At 53.1% G+C, this 16,682-nt stretch overlaps 2 protein-coding genes across 9 annotated transcripts; one reads left to right on the plus strand and one right to left on the minus strand.

Annotated features, from left to right (window-relative positions):
- Window positions 1-352: 352 nt before the first annotated feature.
- Window positions 353-1,011, minus strand: LOC101018964 (ATP synthase F(0) complex subunit C2, mitochondrial). Its single transcript, XM_009216273.3, has one exon. It carries the CDS (start codon window positions 948-950, stop codon window positions 525-527), a length of 426 nt encoding a protein of 141 aa, XP_009214537.1. The 5' UTR covers window positions 951-1,011; the 3' UTR covers window positions 353-524.
- A 5,820-nt stretch (window positions 1,012-6,831) lies between these two features.
- TP53INP2 (tumor protein p53 inducible nuclear protein 2) lies at window positions 6,832-16,394 on the plus strand. Of its 8 annotated transcripts, none has more exons than XM_031656679.1 (5): window positions 6,832-6,935; window positions 8,291-8,407; window positions 11,616-11,789; window positions 12,148-12,436; window positions 13,006-16,394. In XM_031656679.1, the coding sequence occupies exons 3-5, from the start codon at window positions 11,666-11,668 to the stop codon at window positions 13,253-13,255; spliced, it is 663 nt and encodes a 220-aa protein (XP_031512539.1). In that variant the 5' UTR covers window positions 6,832-6,935; window positions 8,291-8,407; window positions 11,616-11,665; the 3' UTR covers window positions 13,256-16,394. The 8 variants fall into 8 exon arrangements, with proteins under 8 accessions (XP_031512539.1, XP_003904870.1, XP_021776805.1 ...); XM_003904821.2 differs by lacking the exon at window positions 6,832-6,935 and adding an exon at window positions 7,227-7,444; XM_021921113.2 differs by lacking the exon at window positions 6,832-6,935 and adding an exon at window positions 7,245-7,444 and having other exon boundaries at window positions 12,268-12,436.
- Window positions 16,395-16,682: the final 288 nt, after the last annotated feature.

The raw sequence follows: 16,682 nt of genomic DNA on the forward strand, positions 1-16,682 counted from the left end.
CTTGTGACCCTATTAGTGAGGCCCTGTTTTCTCACTTTCTGTTGGCAGGGGACCACTCTTAGCTTGTAGAGGTCCCTCTTGGGTCCTCATCAGGTGGCCCTCTCCACACATGGCAGTTTGGTCCTTCATGGGAGCACCAGCTGCTCGAAAAAAATGACTCTGTTAGGTAAAAATACTGTACGTTTTTGAAACATGCACCAGCTGTTTAGCTCTGTGATTGTGGGCAAGTTTCTTCAAGCAACCTGAGCCTCAATTTCCTTATTTGTAAAGCTGGGAAAACAACAATGCCCATCTTGGAGGGTTACGGGCACATAGAAAAATAATCAATAAATATAAGCTGCTGTTTGTATTCTTTTTTTTTTTTTTTTTTTTTTTTTTCTTATTAATACAGTATTTATTTGTCTTTTCTCTGTCAAACCCTGAGCCAACCACGTTCCCCAGGCCGCCTGGGAGGTATAGGAAAAGGAACACACAGGGCCGACCAGACACGGGAGAAAGAACTATGGGAGGTGGAGACGGCTCCTTCACATGGCGAAGAGGATGAGAAAGGCCACCATCAGGCAAAAGAGCCCCATGGCCTCTGAGAGGGCAAAGCCCAGAATGGCATAGGAGAAGAGCTGTTGCTTCAGAGAAGGGTTCCTGGCATAACCAATGATGAGGCTCCCAAACACAGTCCCAATCCCAGCCCCAGAGCCAGCTACCCCAACTGTGGCAGCCCCAGCTCCAATGAACTTGGCTGCTGTGTCAATGTCCCTTGAAATGGCGCTGGTTTGGAAGCTGCGGCTAGAGACAAGTGAGGTAAGGGGACGTGAGACTGCCAAGCTGCTGAGGCTCTCATCTGTCAGTATCTCCGGTCGTTTCAGCACCACTGCAGATAGCGGACGGCTCAGCAGCTGTGACGTGCTCTTGACCAAGGAGGGAGTGGAGACGAACTTGGAGCAGGCGAACATTTTCAGGGGGTGAGGGGCTGTGGCAGGAGAGCTTCTCCCACTGCAGACAAGACAGAGCTTTTTTTTTTTTATTTTTTTTTAAACAGAGTCTTGCTCTGTCGTCCAGGCTGGAGTGCAGTGGTGTCATCTCGGCTCACTGCAACCTCCGCCTCCCAGGTTCAAGCGATTGTCCTGCCTCAGCCTCCCGAGTAGCTGGGATTACAGGCATACACCACCATGCCCGGCTAATTTTTGTATTTTTAGTAGAGATGGGGTTTTGCCATGTTGGCCAGGCTAGTCTCGAACTCCTGACCCCAGGGGATCCACTGCCTCCCAAAGTGCTGAGATTACAGGTGTGAGCCACCGCACCCAGCCTACATTAGTTCTAACGAATAGACAGGGTCTAGACACAGAGAGATTAGATGAGTGAGGGGCAGGGTTCCCTACATGAAGGAAACTGCAAGAGCAAAATCCTGGAAGCAGGAAAGCTGGTGGTTTATTTGCAAAGGGTATGTGTGTGCATATGTGTACAGAGAACTCTGAAAGAGTAGGTGAACACAGCTTTGCTTATCCTTCCAGTCAGAATTTACCAGCTGCTTACTGTGTACCCGGTACCATGAAAGGGTGCCCCGCCAGCAGTGTGAATTCAGCCTGGGAGCAAGAGGGAGCCAAGGAAGAGCCATGAGTTGGAGAGGGAAGTGGTCTGAGCTTCAGGAAGTTAATTTGCTCCTAGCAGAGTGGTTGACTCAGCAGGAGGGAATCCCCTTCTCTTCTGCACCCTCTCCTCCCTAGCCTCAAAGCCTGCTAAGGACCCAGTTCCCAAGCAGAGACCCAGGAGGGAGCTGCAGAATCTGGCCCTGTCTGGGCAAGACAGATAGGATGCAACTCCAGATGCCAGTTCCTTTTCTTTTGCTCCTGGATGGCCCCAAAGCTATCCCTTCTAACCACGATGGTCAAGGAGGGATAGAACAATTTCTCTTTTAAATGTTACACGTGGGGTTGGGCACAGTGGCTCACACCTCTAATCCCAGTACTTCAGGAGGCCAAGGTAGGAGGACTGCTTAAGCCCAGGAGTTTGAGACCAGCCTGGGCAACATAGGAAGACCCCCGTCTCTAAAAAAAAATTAGTAAAATAAAGTTCTAAACGTGGGAAATCATGCTGGGCACTCAACTACAGCAGCTCACTTGGGTACTTGTCCACACTCACAAACATACCCCTGGGACCCCAAAGTCACTGTCAGATGGACTCAGACCATGGCAGACGGACTCAGACTAAGCCAGGCTTTTGGCTTGCTGCCACCTGCCTCTTCTCTCTGAAATGAATCCTGTCCTGATCATCACCTCCCTGCTGACAGGGCCATTAAGTACAGTTCACACAAACAAGCCACGATGCCTTGAAGTTGAGCCTGGGAGGTATGTTAAGGGAGCATGGAGCCAGCCATTCTGCTGATGGGGAAACTGAGACAAAGAAAAAGGAAGTGACTTGCCCAGGCTCAGGCAGTGAGCCCAGGACAGACCAAGACTGAAATCTGACAGTCAGGCCAAGGTTTATACACACACACACACCCCCCGCCCACAATTTGAGTTACTCTCAAATGTAGACATCTGTGGATTGAACAACAAAGGTTTTTTTTGTTTTGTTTTGTTTTTCTGAGCCAGAGTCTTGCTTTGTTGCCCAGGCTGGAGTGCAGTGGTACCGATCTTGGCTCACTGCAACCTCTGCCTCCTGGGTTCAAGTGATTCTTCTGCTTCAGCCTCCTGAGTAGCTGGGATTAAAAGTACCCGCCACCACGCCTGGCTAATTTTTGTATTTTTAGTAGAGACAGAGTTTCACCATGTTGGCCAAGCTGGTCTGGAACTCCTGAACTCAAGTAATGTGCCTGCCTTAGCCTCCCAAAGTGCTGGGAATTACAGGTGTGAGCCACCCGGATTACAACAAAGCTTTTTGAATAGAAGTTCTTGGAATATGGCCTCTTGTTAATGTGTAGGCCCATCTGTTGGGGTAATTTGGGGATTATGCCTGCTCCAGCTGGCTTTACCAATGAAATGTTTTCCCCTCTCTGTCTTAGTTTTTTCACCGGTAAGATAGGAAGAGTTTATTATCTATGTCAGAGGGACTCCTTTCAACCTCACTCTCTATCTCAGGGCAGGGGGCAGGGGAGGGTGGGGAAGGAGGGGAGTGGTGAGCCAGTTCTCCAGCCAAGCGCAGAGACTGGCTCATACCCGCAAGTACACACAAGGTCCTTTGAGCGACACACACAGGCTGACACATCACTTAAGGGGGCAAGGAGGGGGGCAGGCAATGGGAGTGGCAAGCAGTGGGGAGCATCCAGGTGAGGGCAAGCCCAAGGAATAGAAGGGCAGCCTCATTTTTTTTTTCTTTTTTTTTTCGAGACGGAGTCTTGCTCTGTCGCCCAGGTTGGAGTGCAGTGGTGCAGTCTCGGCTCACTGCAACCTCTGCTGCCCAAGTTCAAGCAATTCTCCTGCCTCAGCCTCCCGCGTAGCTGGGACCACAAGCTCACACCACCACGCCTGGCTAGTTTTTTGGTATTTTTTAGTAGAGACAGGGTTTCACCATGTTGACCAGGCCGGTCTCGAACTCCTGACCTCAGGTGATCTGCCTGCCTCGGCCTCCCAAAGTGCTGGGATTGCAGGCATGAGCCACTGCGCCCTGCCTGAAGGGTGGACTCTTGACCTCCAGTCCTGGAGCCCATGAAATTGGGCAGGTACTCACACCTGGGCATGGGTTAGATGGGCGTGGGTCCCTATTAACTCTGAGCATGAGCTCATGTGCACGTGTGTATATGTTTATATATGGGTGCCTTCATTGTATGCACAGATACGCCTGATTATCCATGTGCGTGCATAGGAATGGCACCCTCTGTCTGCTTGGAAATGAGACTCCAGAGTTACCCCAGCATGATGCTCACTGCCTCATTTTTTTTTTTTTTTTTTGAGACAGTGTCTCCCTATGTTGCCTAGGCTGAAGTGCAGTGGCATGATCACACCTCACTGCAGCCTCAACCACCCAGGCTCAATTGATCCTCCCACCTCAGCCTCCTGAGTAGCTGGATCTACAGGTGCAGGCCACCACACCTAGCTAATTCTTGTATTTTTAATAGAGACAGGGTTTTGCCATGTTGACCAGGCTAGTATCAAACTTCTGGGCTCAAGTGATCCTCCTGCCTCGGCCAAAGTGCTATGATTACTGGCCTGCACCACTGCGCCCAGCTCTGCTGCCTCTTTTTACAGCCCACTGGCCCAGACCAGGGTCTCAGAATACTAAGCCCACTTTCTGGGGCCAGGGTCAGTAGATGGCTTTGCTGCTGTGTGATTCTAAGCAAGTATCTTGACCTGCGTGTGCCTCAGTGGACTTCAGTTTCCTCACCTATAAAATGAGGGGTTTGGATGAGTTGAGGTCTGAGGTATCCTCCAGCCCAGATAATAAATCTTTGTAGTGGACAGGAAGAATGGGTCCTAGGGGTTTCAGGAGGGGACTTCCATGGGTACCTGTGACTCTACAGAGAAATGGAAGACTGAGATCTGACTTAGCAGCCTAGAAATGGGGTTCAGCTAATGCTGGGAACAGAGTCCAGACACTTAGGGTACCAGAGTGTAGCCAACAGCCCCCTTTTCTGGGCTTGGGGAACCAGAACCATGTGCTCAACAGACCATTGCCTGTACACAGGGCAGAGAGTGCAGGTGTACATTCCTGAACCAGCCACCCTTCTTAAGCTTCAAGCTATAACTACTGAGCCTTCGATGAAAGTCTGCTCTATGCTAGACCCCCACAAGCTGGGTGGGGGCAATACGTGGACAAAGACCCTGCCCTTGGGATGCCAGCCATTCACTTGAGAAGACATACACACATACAACGAGTGATCATCATTTACTGTTTACTGAACAAATAAATGACTGTCCATCAAGGTAGCCATCAACTGGTGGGAAGGAACAAGGAAGGCTACCTCGAAAAAAGGGTAAGTAGAACCTCTCTCTCTCTCTATTTTTTTTTTTTTTTTTTTTTTAAGAGACAGGGTCTGGCTCTGTCATCCAAGCGGGAATGCAGTGGCTTGATTATAGCTCATTGTACCTAAACCCAAGTGATCTTCTTATCTCAGCCTCCTGAGTAGCTGGGACTACAGGTGCATGGCATCTGGCTAATTTTTTCATTTTTTGCAGATAACGGGTCTCGCTATGTTGGCCAGGCTGTTCTTAAACTCCTGGCCCCGAGCAATCCTCCTGCCTTGGCCTCCCAAAGTGCTCGGATTATGGGTGTGAGCCACCACACCTGGCCAAGTAGAATCTTGAAGACAGGAAAGATCTGGATTTCAGAAAGTTCTGAAGAAGGCATTCCAGGCAGGGGAAACAGCTTGAGCAAAAGGGTGGAGGTGGGAAAGTGCCGTAGAGTGAAGGAGGAGTTTGACGTTAGCACAAGATGCATGCAGGAGAAGGGGAGGTGAAGCTGGACAGAACTGGGGCTGGAGCATGAGGGGCATGAGTACTGTGTTAGGAGTGTGGGGCTTTAGGAGCCACATCAGGTTTTAGAACAAACAAGTGGCTTGACAGGAGAGATGTGTTAGGGATGATTTAGTTAAAGTCAGCAAGTAGGTCTGAGAGGGTATGAAGTTAGCAGGAAGTGGCTGTGATGGACAGAGGCTCAGAGTTGCATGGAATGAGGACACTTTGGGTATAACACTCCAAGGGCCACAAGGCGACTCCCCGCTCCACCCCTCAGCCTCAGGTTATTTTTTTCTGGCTTCTTCCTCTGTCCCTAGGGTTAAGGAGTCCCTTGGGGGTTTCAGATGAGGCTGGGACAGAGTTTTATCACTAGTGCATTAACCTCTGGCCTAGGTCACCTCTGGCCTCCTTTTGGGCTAGATGGGCAGTTCTCAGACCCTCCCCCACCAGCCCTGCTGTGCTGACCTAGAACCTCTGGCCCTGGAGATTCTGATATGTGTATTTGTGGTCTCTTCTCAGGCATCTCCCAGGCCACTGGGAGAGCTGGGGCCTAGAACGTGGGGTGGGCGGAATCCTGAGGGCAGAGAGTTTGGAAGAATCTTACAATGGCAGCTCTAGAGGGAAGCCTGGATATGTTGTTTGACAAACTGAGACCCAGAGAGGTAACATGACTTGAGGTCACACAGCAAGTCTAGGGCACCGACAGGACTGAAAGCCAGGACTCTGGGGAGCCTGAAGCGCCCTGAGGTTTAGACCATCTGGTGCATGTAGAGAATGGAGAGGGTCAGGGCTGGGAGCTATAGGTTCAAATCCTGGCTCTGCCATTGACTATACTTTTGAGACCTAGGAAAGTCACTTGAGCTCTGTGAGTCTGTTTCCTCAACTGTAAAACGGGGAAAATGTCCACCTTTTGGGGTTGTTGTGAAGATAAAAAAAAAACACACATAAAGCACCATAGCACAGGTCGTGGCACACAGTAAGTGTTCAATACATGTCAGCTAGTGGTATGGTGGTGCAAAAGTAGGTGCCTAATAAATGTTGAATGCATTGTTGAATATGAATTCACATGCTAACAGTGAGATTGTGAGACTCAGCTTCCCCACGTGTAAATCAGGACTCCTAATCAGCCCCTGTCCTGCCGCTTCTGTACAGCCCCAGTAGCAACGTGGATTAAGTAAGGTGTGAAAACGTTCAAGTGCAGAGCCCTCTCAGGTCAATGTTTACTCAGCACGGCAATTCCTCTCAAGTCCTACTCTGCGAAATTTCCCGTCAGCTTCACTAACTTCTCTACATTCCCAGATGCTCCCCCGGAACCGGGGGTGGGGGATGTCCCTCTTCTCTCAAGCCTGCAGAGCTGAAGAAAAACCGGGGTGGGAAAGCAGAAAGTGTGTAGGGCTGAGGAGCTGAGCCCGAGGAGGGAGGGAGAGCAGGGAGAAGGGCAGTGGGGAGAATGGAGGTGCACGGACGTGGTGTGGATCGAGAACAGGGTCTGCATCGCGGGACTTGGACATAGGATGCAGTGAAAGGATTTGGGGAGCAGTGGGAGAGGTGAGAGTGCTTCGATCCGGGAAGAGTCAGGAAAATGAGGAGCCGGTAGGAGGGAGTGGAGATCCTCCTGGCGGAGAGCTCGCCGCGGCGCAGGGCTCCTAGCTCCCCGCAGCTGCCTCCCCGAACACTCACCCTCCCGGTTCCGAGAACGTTTCCCGGCCCGAGCGCCCGGCCCGCAAACCGGGAGGGGAGGGGAGGGGCGGGACGGGGGGGGGATCCGCAGCCCGGGATTGGCCGCCGCCCCGCCAGCCGGTGACGCGAGGCGGGCGGGCCTCTTTGTGACATCACAATCAGCTGTTTGAACGTTCCAATTTGTGCCGTGAGCCCCGCCGCAGCGGCCGCACAGACTCAAAGCCCGGCGGGCGAGCTCAGCAGCCCGGAGCGACCGCGGCCCCGCCGCCTCCCCCGCGAGTCCCCGCGATGCGGCCTGGCCTGTGAGCGGCCGGCGGCCCTGGGACGCCCCGCCGCACAACTACCTCAACGCCGTGCCGCCCCCCTCCCGCCCCCAGGTGAGTCCCGACCCGGGTGGGCCTAGGGGGCTCCCCCGCCACGGACACGCCCTGAGCCCCCCGCGCCCGGGCCTTTGTCTCTCTCCGCCGGCGTCCGCCGGGGCCGCGTTCCCGGCTCCCAATTGGTTGCCGCACGCCCGGTAGACCATGACGTCGTTCTATTTGCATATGACATTGAGACGTCACCAAGGCCGGCACCGCCCCCACAGGCTCGGGTCGCTTGTCCTCCCGTGACCCGGTAGCCGCTGTGTCGGGGCTGGGCCCTGGGTGAGACGCTGCAATCCAAAGGGGGCTGCAGGGGGTCGGCGATTTCCTAGGGCTAATCCAGGGGCTGGGGTCAGGCCTCTGATCCCCTACTTTCTCTTTGCAACCTGAGAAGGAGTCACACGGCGCTGCTGGGCCTAGGTCGAGGGGGTCGTCAGGAGTTCGGGGCTACCTTGGACTCCAGGTGGTTGGGACAGCACCAGATGGTGGTGGGATCCCCTCCCTCCGGCTCCAGACTCCGCCCCCAGGGACTAACAGAATAACATCCTCCTAATCCCTGATTTGTGTGCAGCGCCTTAGCTGATGTCACTCCCAGACCCAAAATGAGGGGTCTTAGACCCCAGTTCATGGAAGGGGCAACAGGCTCAGAGAGGAGAATTAGCTCACTCGAGGTCACACAACCAATTAGAGTCATGCTCACTGAGTGACAGATGCATTATTAGCCAGGGGCATAGACATAACAGAGGCTCAATACAAGTGGTAAGATACACATCTTCCTTTCGCTGGGGACCTGATCTTGGGCTCAGCCTCATCACGGTTTGATAGGCTCCTAGGTCTCCTTACTCCTGGACCTTTTTCCAGGGAATCTCTGGAGATTGGTTCACGTTTTGTGGTCCTGACCCCTTCTGTCCTCACTGTACCTTGGAGCCCTAGAGTCCAATAAAATCGCTGCCTCCCAGCTGTTTGGATCACAGAGAGGTGAGTCGTTGGCTGCCTCGGGGTGTCTCCAGGGCTGATGTTGGGGTTGGAGGGTGGGGTGAGGGTTTCCTCTATTGGCCCTTTACCTCCCCAACTTCCTAGGTTGTCAGCTAGGAAGGGCCTGACCTGGCCTAGTGCAGACAACTCCAAGTGTTTTGCTGCTCCCTCCTCACCTTTGCCCACAGAGAGTATAGGAAAAGGGATAGGATAAGGAGAGTTTCTGACTTAAGTGGATGGGCCTAGAGACTGAACCAGGAACTCCATTCCTGCTGGGAGTTTGCTCAAGGATGGGCTGGGGGTAGGGATGGCTTAGGGCACAAATGCTATTCTGGGCAGAGCTGCTGTAGTTATTAAAGGGAATGGTTCTCCCTGGAGCAGAACTGGGAATGTGAGAACCAGGAAGCTGGCAGGGCTGGGAAAGGAAATCTGGGAGGCTTCCCAAGTGGTCAGGAGAGGGGGCAGGCACTGGCTGGCTGGTGCTGCTGTCACTCCTGGCTGTCACTGACTTGCTGTGTGACCTCAGACAGGGAGCTTCTCCCCCGAGCCTCCCTCCCCTAAACCTATCTGAAATTTGAGGAGGCACAGTGCAGGCTCTGGTACACAGTGGGTCTTCAGGAAGCGCATGCTAAATCTTGGTGCCAGTAACCCCAGACCCTTTTGTAGCTAGGCGAGGGGTGGTGTGGCTAGGTCAAGGTCTTTTTCACCTCCCTGTACCCCTGCATCATTGTATTCTTGGGGATTGTTTGCTGAGTCTTTCCTGACATCCTCCTAATCTGGACTGGATGCACAGTAACGTGGGACTAGGACTGCCCTGCCACTATCTAGCCATGTATTTTTGGATAGATTATGTCTTCTTTCTGATCATCACATTGTAAAATGGGCTGGGTGAATATGATGGTCCCTGAAACAGCTCTTAACTTCTCTTTCATATTCCATGAAGTAGTAGGTTCTTGGAAGGAGGATGTGCCTCATTAAGGCCTTGATATTCCCTTCCTTCAAGAGGAGCCAAACTTTCTGGGCTTTTGGCAATGGAGTCACCAGCTCCCTGTGGCTACAGATGGGTTGGGATACATGAATTGTGCTGGGCGGACACTAGTTGGGGGTGGCGCCACCTTCTTAACCCTTGTAGATCTCCCACCCCCATCCCACCAGGGAAGCCAGCATCTTGAGCCTCCTGTGAGTCTGCAAATGTGGAAATCTTCTCAGGGTATGGAAGTGAGGTGATTCTGCAGCAAGTGTGAAAACAATTCCAGGGAATGGGGGAGGTAGCAATAAGCATGGCAATACTGCAGGTGGATTAGCAGAAAGAGGAGAAATACCTCCAGGGAAGTCTGGACCTGCCCCCAGGAAGTTCTACAGGAAGTGTGGAAACACCCTTAGAGAATGGTGACAAGTGGCTCAGCAGCAAAACCATTGAGCATCTTTAGGGAACAGGTGTGGAGAGTCAATCAGGCTTCAGGTACTGGGGAGTATGGCCAGCAGCCCCCAGCCAAGCTCTAGTCCTGAGGTAGACTGGCATGGGGAGGGGGTAGATCTAGAGCTACCAACTTGGTGTTTCCATTTCTGGAGTAGGGGGCCTCCCTCTTCATCTTCACCCAGGGAAGGATTGGTTAAGGGCTTGCCTGGGTCTGGGTCCAACCCTCAGTGCTCATCTTTAAGGGCCCCTGGAAACTGACAGCTCCCTTCCTCCATCATCACCTCCCACTGACCTGCTGTCTCCCTGAGCCCAAGCAACCTGATCTTCCTCCTAGCCTGGGATGCTGCCCTTGAACAGGAGCCCAGGAAAAGGGGGTCAGAGGGGGGAGGGCATGGCATCTTTACACCTCGTATGACAGACACAACCGAGCCATGCCAAATCACATGGTAAGATGGTAGCAGTTCTATGGGATTTCTGCTGGCCGGTGCTTTTCAAACCACACAGGCTCCAGGAGTGGTTCTTAATCTCTCGGGTCAAAGATTGCTGTTTAGGAAATCATGATGAAAACCAAGGTCCTTTTCCCAGAAAAATACACATGGACCATGACCCCTGTCCACCAAGTTGAAAATATCAAATTCAGACAGACACCCAGAAAAGGCAATAGAATATGGTGATTCTGGGTGCTACCTCTGGAATCTGATTGTGTGGATGCAAATCCCACCTTTGTCTCTTACTAGCTGTGGGACTTTGGGAAAGTTAACTTCTCTGTGCCTCAATTTCTTCAACTGTAAAGTAAGGATAGTAATTATCTACTTCCTGTAGTTGTGAGGATTACATGAGGTAATGTAGGTAAAGCTGCTTAGTATAGTGCCAGGAACATAAATGTTAGCTATTATTATTATTATTATTATTGAGACTGAGTTTCGCTCTGTCACCCAGGCTGGAGTGCAGTGGTGCCTTGCAGGTTCCAGTGATTCTCCTGCCTCAGCCTAGGATTACAGGCACCTGCCACCACGCCCAGCTAATTTTTGTATTATTAGTAGAGACGGGGTTTCACCCTGTTGGCCAGACTGGTCTTGAACTCCTGACCTCAAGTAATTCACCCACTTCTGCCTCCCAAAGTGCTGGGATTACAGGCGTGAGCCACCGCGCCCAGCCTAGCTATATTGTGATGATAACAAGCAGACAGTATGGGCAATTTCCTCCCTGCCTGGAGAACTCCTGTTTACTCCTCAGAGTCCAGCTTGGATGTCCAGTTCTCTGGAGACCTTCCCTGGCAGAGCTGTGTCATATGTCACTCTTTCTATGTTCCTAAAGCACCCTGTAATAATAACTATTAGTTTGTTGAGTGCTTACCGTATGCCCAGACATAGTTCTAAGCACTTTATAAGTGTTTAGCTCATTTAGTTCTTTCCCCCCGCCTTTTTTTCTTTCAATAACTTTGATATAGCTCATTTAATTCTTATTAGAGCCTGGAGGAGGATACTATTATTAGCTTATTTAATTCTTATAAGAGCCCGGAGGAAGGTACTATTATCATTGTCTTTTGACAGATGAGAAAACTAAGGCACAGATAAGTTAAATAACTTCCTAAAATCATACAGAAGATTAAAAAAAAAAAAAACCAAAACCTGGATTTGAATACAGAAAGCACATATCCTCAAAGTGTCCGCACATATCCCTGTTGTGTGTACCCTTCTCCCTGCTCTGGGGGTGATATCTTCTGTCCTCTACCCCAAGCCAGGAGTGGGGTGAACTTCAATCATCTCAACGTCCGTCTATGATTCCCAGGTTTTTGCACTGCCATAGGGCGCCCCCGTGAGGCCGCTTCGCCCCCCACCATGTTCCAGCGCCTCACCAGCCTCTTCTTCAGCACCCCCTCGCCCCCTGAAGACCCCGACTGCCCCCGCGCCTTCGTGTCGGAGGAGGATGAAGTGGATGGCTGGCTCATCATTGACCTGCCGGGTGAGGTCTGGGTCTGCCTCCTGGGCCTGTGAAGTCATTCTAAGGGCAGATGGCCGAGCAGAGGGGAAGGGCGCTGCTGGGGGATTGGGGAGTCCCCCAAGCCTACTGGAGGTGGGGTCACGGGACCCCTTCCCATGAGAGGCGGGGCCCTCTCCTGGCGGCCCAGGAGAGGCCGCACATCAGGTCCCCTAGGGCAGCAGGGCGAGACTCCTGGCCCGTGGGTGCCCCGGGGAGCTGCGGACGGGCTGAGGGTCTGACTAACGATGCCCTTTCTCTCCCCGCCCCCTTGTCCGGTGTGCGTGTGTGTCCCTCCTTGCTGCTCCCCTCCTCTGCACGGCTCCCAACCCGCGCCCCTTAGACAGCTACGCGGCTCCACCCAGCCCCGGGGCCGCCTCTGCCCCCGCGGGCCGCCCTCCGCCCGCGCCCTCCTTGATGGACGAGAGCTGGTTTGTTACCCCTCCCGCCTGTTTTACTGCAGAGGGGCCTGGACTCGGTCCCGCCCGCCTCCAGAGCAGCCCCCTGGAGGACCTCCTCATCGAGCACCCCAGCATGTCCGTTTACGTCACCGGCAGCACCATAGTGCTGGAGCCCGGGCCCCCTTCCCCGCTCCCGGACGCGGCCCTGCCAGACGGCGACCTCAGCGAAGGGTGAGCGAGCCGGGGGCGGAGCCTGGATGCCCAGGGAGATCGATCTTGGAGGCCAGGGTCCAGGCCAGGAGGCTGGGGAAGCGGGCCAGCCCGGCCCCGTGCTCGAGGGGGTAGCGGCCTTGGGAGAGTTGCGTTTGAGACAAAGTAGGGGGCCCGTGAGCCGCAGGGCGAGGCTAGAAGCGGGCCTGAGGATGGAGGGGCTGGGCTGTTGGGTGGGAGAGGCGTGGCTTCGTGGCCGGGGCGAGGCTTGGGAGGGAGGGGCGTGGCTAAGAGGCCGGGCCGGATTTTGAGGCTTGAGGAGCTTGGCTGGAGCGTCTAGGGAGTGGGACTTAAACAGAAAGGCAAGGGTGGAATGGGGAGTGGGGTGTCCAGTCTTCCCCGAGGTCCAGTTTACCTGTTATGGGCTAGAACCGAGGAGACACCTCCGGGTTGGTACCCACAAGAAGGGCGTCGGGCACCCCAATCTGAACGGACACAACTGCGCCAAAGCAAGGGTGGGAGATGGTAGCGCCCCCTAGCTCCCCCACCTGGCTTACCCGGCTTGACCGAGCCTCGCTCTGTCCCCACAGGGAGTTGGCGCCCGCCGGCCGCGAGCCCCGGGCCGCGCGCCACGTCGCTCCTCTCCCAGCGCGGGCGGCGCTGCTGGAAAAGGCGGGCCAGGTGCGGCGGCTGCAGCGGGCCCGGCAGCGGGCGGAGCGCCACACGCTGAGCGCCAAGGCGGTGCAGCGACAGAACAGAGCCCGCGAGAGCCGTCCGCGCCGGTCCAAGAACCAGGGCAGCTTCATCTACCAGCCGTGCCAGCGCCAGTTTAACTACTGAGCGTCCACCGGCCGCGCCGCGAACCCCTTGCTGACTCCCGATCCCTGTCGGGCTCCTCCGACGCCTCGGGCTGGACACCGAAACCTCCCTTCTTAAAGCGTGTGAGGTTAGGTGATAACCGACACTCTCAATATCCCCATCTCTGATCGTCTAATCTGCCTCTGAACCCCTTCAAGCCCCCTTCACCCTCACTCCTTCTGGCCCCCATACCCAGCATCTAATCATCCATGCCCCCTACTCCTGACCCCTCCATCCTTTCTTCTCCGGTCCCCATCCCTGTCTTTCCCCTTCACCCTTGCCCTTCAGTCCTCTACCTCTGGCCCACCCCTATTTCTGAAAGCTTCTTCCAGTCCCTGATCTGGCTCATTCCTCACTTTCAACTCCCACCTTACATGAGTCACACTATCCCATGGTTGGCATTACACTTACTCCTGTTCCCTTATTCTTCATTCCCAGTAATTCCCTCCCAAATGGTGGGGACCCTGAGCCCAGCTCTGACCAGGTAGAGCCTTTGCAGCTTGGGCTGCTGTCATTGACCTCTAGTAAGGGCTCAGGGTTTTGCTAATTTTAGTCTCCCCTTCCTTCTGCCTTGGGGACGGTACTCTGTGGAGCTACTTAGGCCTGGAAAGGTACAGTATGTAGAAGAGGACTGTGAGATGTGAGTTAGAGGGAGAAGACGGAGGGAATCTAGGGAACGAGGCAGCCTATTGGAGATGCGGACAGGACAGACACGTTGAGAAGCTGCAGGGAGCAGGGCACCAAGGGAGTGTGCACTGTGCTTGCTCAGAGAGGCCAAACCCTGCTCCCAGGCTGAAGCCTGGAGTCTGCCCCCACTTCCCTTTTCTATAATCCACCCTTGTGCAGGTCCCGGAATCCGAAGGGCTTAGTCAGTACCTTGCCACTCTACCCCTGACATGTCACCCGAGTAGAAGCTGGGCAAGGCCCCACCATCCTGGCCATCTTTTCACAAGCCCAAGGTGCTAGAACTAGCTTAGGAGACATGCAGGCCACGCGGCTTCTAGGCAGGGAAAGGGCACACACTCTAGGTCAGCGTGCAGAGCAGTGATGCTGGAGGACACACCATGGGGTGAAGTCATCCCAAGGCTGACAGCTCAGCTTTCACCTTGCCTCTGGCCTTGTATTTCACACCCTGCTCAGTATGGCTAGCCAGCAATCCTAAGTAGGAGTCCAGGACCCCTACTGTCCCAATCCGCAAATTGTTCCTATCCAGGTTCAGGGCCTTCAGGGGGCCTCTTTTCATTTTCTCCCACAGGCCTCTCTTTCTTTCTAGGTTGCTGGGGAGAGATGGGTGCCCTATGGTCCCCCTCCCCTCCTCCTCCAGTAAGTACCTGGAGGAGGGAACCTGAATCCCTGGGGGAGACAGACGGGGCAGGGGCCACCGGCCTCCCCCTTCTTGTGGTGAGACTGAATTTTGGGCTCAGACACCAGCAACAGCCTCCTGGGATGCCCCGAGTTGCTTCCCATTTCCTCTTTCTAGCCACCCTTTTCTAGTGTGTGCCCACTCTTCCTTGGAACTTTTAAGAGTTCTTGGTACATATGAACATAAGTCCTCCCCTCACCCCAACTCTAGGTTTCCAGGCCTCCCAGCCAAGCTGAGGCTTGGAGAAAACTCTGCATTCCCATGAGGGCAAAGGCAGCTGCCCTCCCTGATCCTCTAGCCCCAGGCCTCATGGGGGGATATGTGGGGAAGGGATGGGGTATCCCCATGGATGCTGGGATGAGGACAGAGGAATACCTGATGGGGTCTCCTATTCCAGGGAATAAGCCAAATTAACACTAAAAACGGATCAAAGCTCCCACGCCAGTCCACTAGGGCCCCAGTAGTTGACAGCCTTGCTCCTCTACCCAAGTTCTCCTTTAGTTACAACCTAGTTGCTTTTATTCTTCCAGCTACCACTTGGGCACTTCACAGCCAGCCTAGGGTCTTCGGCACCTCCAAGAGCTGAAACTCCCTCCAACCCTTCTTGCCTACTCCTCACTGCCAGCTGGGACCTAGGCTCAGTCCTGTGTGGTGCCCATGATCCTTCTGGTGGGGGAAGAGTTTAAGTTATAGGGCATTTGGCTCAAATTTTAAAAGGCCTTTCCTTTACATGTATTTCTGGAGGCTCCTGTAGTTCTAGAACCCAATCTCTCACGTGGCAGGTTGCAAGGCTATTTTTTTGTACCTTTCCTATAGATTCTGTAGCATTTGAGTGTGGCAATATTTTAATTGTGTATAGATTTCTAAAAACCAACACTACTCAGTCTCCTGCTAGTCTGACTCCTGAAGCATCAGCCCTTGTCATACTGTATTGACTGTGTACGTGCCTTTCACCTTGAGCATGCTTCAGGATTTTTTTTTTTTAAACCACAGAACTTGAATACATGAGGGAACCAGAGTTCAAAGTCCTATGCAACCTTAGGAGGGGGTTAGAGACTCTGTTTTGATCGATGTTTTCAGAGGCCCTAGAGTTTGTACCAGTTTGTGAGTATTAATGTCAGTACTACCAGCACTTTGCCAAAACTGTGTCAGAGGGACCCGTTTCTAGAGTGAGTCCCAGTTACATCAAAGAGTGACTTCCAGTTATTCCCCAGTTAAGTCTGAGTGGGTCCTTCAAGCTGGGTGTCTTTCCAGCCTTTGCCAGTCTAGTCCTAGCAGGGCACCGTGTGTGTATGAATGCAGTTTGGTGCTGTTTTAGAGTATGCCTGCTCCCCAGCCCCCTGCCTGGAACCCTCTAATCAACTTGCTCTGACCTATAATGTCTTAGGTGCAACAAGGACCCCATCAGAGCTCTTGGATACCCCCCTAGATCCATGTGGCTTTACATGAGGGGACTGAATGCAGACACACCATAGCCCCCTTCTACTACTTTCCCTCTCGCCCTGCCACCTAGTTCCACATGGAACCAACAGGTTGAGTGCATCCCTGTTGGGTGTTTTGAGACTGGCTGAAATGAGGAGATTTTGACCATGTGACGTGTCAACAGACTCAAGGAAACAACCACCTCAACTGGGTCATGTGGCATGCCTGTGTATGTGTGTAACAGAATTCTGATTGTTAGACTGTAATGCTATTCCTCTATGGGAGAAAAAAATTAATATAAAGAAAAACAAATAAAAATCTATTTAAAGCACATGATCCTTTCTGCCTGAGTTGAGCTTAAGTATGAGAAGCACTTTGTAATCTTAAGCACAGTAGTGGCATAGGATATTATGATAAAGCTGGCTTTAGTTCTGGTGTATGTGTCATGGGAGAGGAAGAGGGGAGATAAGCTTACTGGGAACAGAGCCAGACAATGGGGTCTGACTCATAAATAACTACTTTTAGAGGATCCTTATAATGCAAGATGCATATATGAAGACAGCTGAAATAGAGATGAGAATAAGAGCATGACAGAACGACCAACTCATCCTTTTGGTTTCAGGC

This window comes from Papio anubis, chromosome 16 (assembly GCF_008728515.1).
Source record: "Papio anubis isolate 15944 chromosome 16, Panubis1.0, whole genome shotgun sequence".
Taxonomy (NCBI): Eukaryota; Metazoa; Chordata; class Mammalia; order Primates; family Cercopithecidae; genus Papio; species Papio anubis.